At 38.2% G+C, this 6,073-nt stretch overlaps 1 protein-coding gene across 1 annotated transcript in view; it reads right to left on the minus strand.

The window, feature by feature from the left end:
• Nucleotides 1-6,073, minus strand: part of LOC107752562 (glutamine--fructose-6-phosphate aminotransferase [isomerizing] 1) — a 43,937-nt gene that overhangs the window by 6,950 nt on the left and 30,914 nt on the right. Inside the window, exons 14-16 of the mRNA XM_016568570.1 lie at nt 3,889-4,003; nt 936-1,063; nt 118-285 (exon numbers count right to left, since the gene is read on the minus strand). Of these exons, the coding sequence (XP_016424056.1) occupies nt 118-285; nt 936-1,063; nt 3,889-4,003 (411 nt within the window). The remainder of the gene's footprint in view (nt 1-117; nt 286-935; nt 1,064-3,888; nt 4,004-6,073) is intronic.

Consider the following 6,073-nt stretch of genomic DNA (forward strand, 5'->3'; position numbering starts at 1 on the left):
ATCGCTAATCATTGTACCACTGAATTTTAAACTATTTTATATCTTACAAGCAGTAGCATTACCGTCAGGACATGCAAATCTAGTAATGGTAAATGTGGACATTTGAATGGCTCTTACCTGTCTAGCCACAACCTGCTGCAGTGCGTTCTGGCACTTGTTGTATGTGTGGTCTCTCATGATGATCATTATGACAGGCATGAGTTTGTCCACTAGAGCCAGCGGCCCGTGCTTCAGCTCTCCAGCCAAAATCCCCTCTGAATGCATGTATGTGATCTCCTTAATTTTCTAAATGACACCCAAACACAAGCTTTAAACATGCTACCTGGGAAGACTGACTAGATGGGAACTATTAAACAAAATACAAAATAAAACAAAGCAAAAACAAAACAGGCAAAATAAAGCAGTTAGGGACAGGTTTGGTGGTATGGGTAGGTTTAAGGGTGGGTTAAGGTGTAAGGGATGTGTAATTATAAATGTAATTACAGAAATTAATTACAGATGTAATTACATGCAGGTATTTTTTAAATGTAAGTACAATGTAAAAACATGTACGTACACAATAAGTGCATTGTACCAAATTATTCATTTAAAAGTACATAGTTAAGGCCACTTAATATAAAGTGGGTCCCTTATTTTCTTCCTTGTTATTACTCTCCTGTAGGACTTGAATGTACAGGTCTTGAATGTGAAACAGCCGCTTCAATCAGTGTAAATTAACCTCAAATCAGAACTAGAGGGCTGCCTGGGAGACTCAGTTAAAGGGAAAGTTAATTGAAAATGAAAAATGTCTTTTAAATCACCATCATATCGTTCCAGACCTGTATGGCTTACTTTATTTTGCTTAACAAAATAGATATTTTGAAGAATGTGGTAAACTGTTTTGGTTTCCACTGACTAATGTATGAAGGAAAAGGGAAGAGGGCATGTGGTCTAACCAAAGCACCCTCCAGGCAGGTGGCGTAGTGGTAGCCTCGGCCCATGATGAGAACACTCTTCTGCTTATACAGCTCAGCTGCCAACTTCTGAATCTCCTCGTCCAGGCTCAACACCTCCTTGATGAGATCTAGAGAAAGACATGACTAAAAGGTCAACATTGTCGAATTTGTACATTTGTACAAGTACCAAACTATCCAACCCTCAAAAGTTACATTTGGTGCAGAATCTTTTATTCTTTATAAGCTCCAATAAACGCTGCTTGTAAGTGCTTAGAAGCTTCGATCACCTCTCTACTGCAATCTTGGCCCATTCCTCACTTAAAGCTTCTAGATCACTGGTCCTTTTTGGTTTTCCCATTGCCACTGCTTTCGTCAAATTCAACCAAATATTTCAATGAGGTTTAAATTTGAAGACTGATCCCTGAACCAAGCATAAGTAGATTTGGGTACATACTTTGGGATGCCTGTCCTGCTGGAAAGTCCAGGGATCATCAAGCTTCAGTCTATGCACTGAAGCCAAAATGGCCTGATTTTTCAATGAATCCATGATTTCCATGCAGTCAAGATTTCCACTTTCAGCAACAGAAAAGCACCCCCCATAGCAGGACTGGTCCACCTCAATGTTTGACCATGGAGATGGTGTTTTCTGCTTATAAGCTTGCCTTTTTACACCATACAGCAGATCCAGTGGGTCCAAAAAGTTTCAGTTTGGTCACGTAAAACATTCTTCCAGAACTCTGTTCTTCTTGGTCAAGAGTGGCATTCGGCAAGATTCGCCATCATGAAGGCCATACTGGTCTAGTGTTTTCTTACACTCTGTATTTAAAATGTTTTATCCTTCTTTCATCGGGTCATCTAGCAACATTTTATGATACTGTGCTTTTTCTTCAACACCCTCAAAGGTTTTCTTGGCTTAAACACATTTTAAGCTAAGGAATGAGGCTGCCAGCTGTGTCTCTAGGAACTTTTAGTGACTTGGAAAGACTTTCTAATGTAATAAAACTATTTCTTCTCTAGAGCTTTTGTGAGAGCTCTGTTGACTTTACCATATTTGCTACTCACGTCAGCACATGAATGGGCTAAGTTTATGTATGTGTAACAGCACAAGCTAATCCTGTTTTCTAATAGAGTTGCTATAGGCTTAATTGTGTTTTAAGACAATTTTGTTCGCTACTATAAAAATAAGTGACTTAAAAACAGCAATGTTGAATAGGGGTTGAATAATTATGACATAGCTGTGTTAGTCACCACTGATAAGCTACTACTAAATATCGTAGAAACTTAATTTGCTGTAAAGTTGTTTTGCAATTATTTGTATTGTGAAAAGCGCTATACAAATAAACTTGAATTGAATTATATTAAAAAAAAAATCCTATAACTCAAATATTCGTTTTATATTGACATTATCACTTTTAATATGCCAATAAACTGTTATAAATGCAATTTTTTATAAAATTCTAGATCTTCAGAAAAGCTTGCATTTGTAAAGTACTCAAGTCTCTGGGAGGTTAAATTATTTTGATTGCGGCTGTATAGTCATTTATTTATTTAACTTATTTTATTTTTCTAATTTATGTTATTTATATAATCAATGCAATTTTTATTTATATTAATTAATCATTAATGCCATTTCATGTATTTTTTAAAAACCCACTCAACTAAAACTTAAACCAAAAGGGGGCGAATTAACTTGTGTAAAATGTGTGTAGCATAAAACTGGATGTTAAAACATGTCAACAGTTTAACTAACGACATAGCTGTGTTAGTCACCACTGATAAGCTACTACTAAATATCGTAGAAACTTAATTTGCTGTAAAGTTGTTTTGCAATTATTTGTATTGTGAAAAGCGCTATACAAATAAACTTGAATTGAATTATATTAAAAAAAAAATCCTATAACTCAAATATTCGTTTTATATTGACATTATCACTTTTAATATGCCAATAAACTGTTATAAATGCAATTTTTTATAAAATTCTAGATCTTCAGAAAAGCTTGCATTTGTAAAGTACTCAAGTCTCTGGGAGGTTAAATTATTTTGATTGCGGCTGTATAGTCATTTATTTATTTAACTTATTTTATTTTTCTAATTTATGTTATTTATATAATCAATGCAATTTTTATTTATATTAATTAATCATTAATGCCATTTCATGTATTTTTTAAAAACCCACTCAACTAAAACTTAAACCAAAAGGGGGCGAATTAACTTGTGTAAAATGTGTGTAGCATAAAACTGGATGTTAAAACATGTCAACAGTTTAACTAACTTGCTCAGCAAGAATATTTCCAAATTGCTGCTCCATCACGACAGTAGTTGAACTTTAAAGAAACAACAGATGCCTGCTGCAGCACCCCTTGTGGCAAGACTGAGAATACAACATGTACATGTGTGGCAATGACACATTTAATCTACTTGCATACATACGTTTTGAGCCAAAGACTGCAAATACAGAATACAAAACATGCTAGCATTAATGACAGAATCAGTAGTTCTTCATATGAATAGTGAGCTGGAGTGCAGGGGGAACTTCAGTAACTGGCTGCCAATACATTCCTGACCTCATTGGCTTGGAAGCAGAATGAAAACTCCACAGAGGGAGTAAGCAAGAAGCGGAGAAAGATGGGGGAAGGAGGGCGCCCCAGCAGAGACTTGCGGTCCAATAAAGACTTCCAACAGTGACGGAGAGAGCTGGCCAAGGCCATCTGCTCCTCCCTGCACACCAAGCCCTGAGCGCACACACTTACACGCACATGGAGCTCTATGACGTCAACGTCCCACCATCATAAATGTACACAAAAAGCACATGTGCACAAAAACAGAAGTTTTGAATTCATTTGTTGAATTTATTATTGTGACTGATGACTGGGATCACATGTTAGCTGCCGTTCTTGCAGAATTCTAGACAATTCTAAAACTTTCACACACACAGAGCTGTATTTGTGTTTACCTGGCAACACTTTGAGGCCTTGTATGATTTCTCGTCTGCGTGGCTGCACTGAAATTCGGTCATCGCACATCAGCAGGGCAAACATGATGAGAGCCACAAACTGACTCGTGTATGCCTGCAATAAACAAAAACACACAGCACAAAATAGTTCACATGAGCTCAAAATGCAATTTGTATTAATTGTTACAAATGGGAGTCAATCCTACAGTATACTCTGGCCTACAGTTGCCCCACAAAGTAGTTGGACACTGAAGCCAGGTTAAAATAAGTACACATATCATGGCATTAGAGAACTAAATATAAACCAAGAGGCATCTAATACACTTGTGGTAAACTCTGCTGGGACACTTGTTTGAATCGGAGGCTTCGAACATCCATCAAAAAATCACTGCCACATCCAAGTCATTGCAAAAATGTCTTCAAAAAGTTAGTTCATATATGACACTTGCTTTAATATTCTGTATTCAAGGCAATGGCATTCAGACATTTTTAACACTGGCTGAAGTGTCCAGACACTTATTGGGGCACCAAGATGTTTGACAGATGTTCTCCATGCACCAATTCAATAAAAACCGCAAAAAGAGTCTCCTTCTATTAGAAAAAAAAGCACATTTATGATCCACATTCTACACCAGGTCAAATGACGAAGCGGGAGAACTTGGGTTGCCAAAAACACTGTACTGTATTTCAGTCAGTTGTTATAAAAAAATATAAAGAAAAAAGAAAACCAAAAATGTTTTGGTTGAATGATTTGCCAAATAAGACCAGGGAAACGAGTAAGAAAAGGTGCTTCCTATTTTTCTCTCCATGTCCATCTCTCACAAGTGCCTTTGATGCCAAAGCCTCTGTGGCTTGTAAATCGCTTTAACGGCATTCCTCAACGCATACGTTGTCACATTACATGTCTAAATGTAATCTGGTGCTATGCCATTATCTTTCAGACCATATTAAAGCCACTCTTGGTCAAATATGCAGCACATTTAGGAAGCATTCAGGACGTCTGACAACATGCTCTGGCTCACTTGCAGTTCTTTGAGTTCATGCAAAATACTTTCAGTGACAGTAGAGGAGCCCTGGACCAGACACCCACCCTCGCAAATTACTACCACATGAGCACTGATCCATAGATGCATTACGGTGTCGCTTACTATTTACAGATGCTTTTCATCTGTGACGGTTCACTACCTGCAGGGATAGAGTTCCTGTACCAATCTGAGGTTAAGTAGTTTGGTCAAATGTGTGATGGTGACTGGGATTGACAGATTATGATCTTGGTGAGTGATATTCCATTAAACAGCAACCGTTTTAACCAATTTACCAGAGTTCCAATGCACAGTAATCCAAACCCTCTGTGTGGTTTTAAAAGGCAACAAGTTTCTCAAAATTAAACGGAAACCCAAACCTGGTGCAAACCTGAAGTTATACAGTGGGGAAAATATTTATTTGATCCCCTGCTGATTTTGTCTAGAAAAAACACATTATATAAAAGGTTAGAAATCGATTTGCAATTCAGTGAGTGAAATAAGTATTTTATCCCCAAGCAAAACATGACTTAGTACTTGGTGGAGAAACCCTTGTTAGCAAGCACAGAAGACAGACATTTTTTGTAGCTGGTCACCAGGTTTGCACACATCTCAGGAGGGATTTTGGTCCACTCCTCTTCACAGATCCTCTCTAAATCCTTCAGGTTTCTTGGCTGTTGTTTGGCAACTCGAAGTTTCAGCTCCCTCCGCAGATTTTCTATAGGATTGAGGTCTGGAGACTGGCTAGGCCACTCCATGACCTTAATGTGCTTCTTCTTGAGCCACTCCTTTGTTGCCTTGGCTGTATGTTTTGGGTCATTGTTATGCTGGAAGACCCATCCATGACCCATCTTCAGTGTTCTGGCTGAGGTTCTCGTCCAAGATTTTACAGTACATGGCCCCGTCCATTTGCCCCTCAATGTGGTGAAGTCGGCCTGTACCCTTAGCAGAAAAACAGCCCCAAAGCATAATGTTTCCACCTCCGTGCTTGACTGTAGGGATGGTGTTCTTGGGGTCATAGTCAGCATGTCTCTCCCTCCAAACACGGCGAGTCGAGTTAATGCCAAAGAGCTCAATTTTGGTCTCATCTGACCACAGCACTTTCTCTCAAGCATTCTCGGAATCATTTTGATGTTCTTTGGCAAACTTTAAACGGGCCTGTA

The sequence above is a fragment of the Sinocyclocheilus rhinocerous genome, unplaced genomic scaffold (assembly GCF_001515625.1).
Source record: "Sinocyclocheilus rhinocerous isolate Xijiao unplaced genomic scaffold, SAMN03320098_v1.1 scaffold1102, whole genome shotgun sequence".
Lineage (NCBI taxonomy): Eukaryota > Metazoa > Chordata > Actinopteri > Cypriniformes > Cyprinidae > Sinocyclocheilus > Sinocyclocheilus rhinocerous.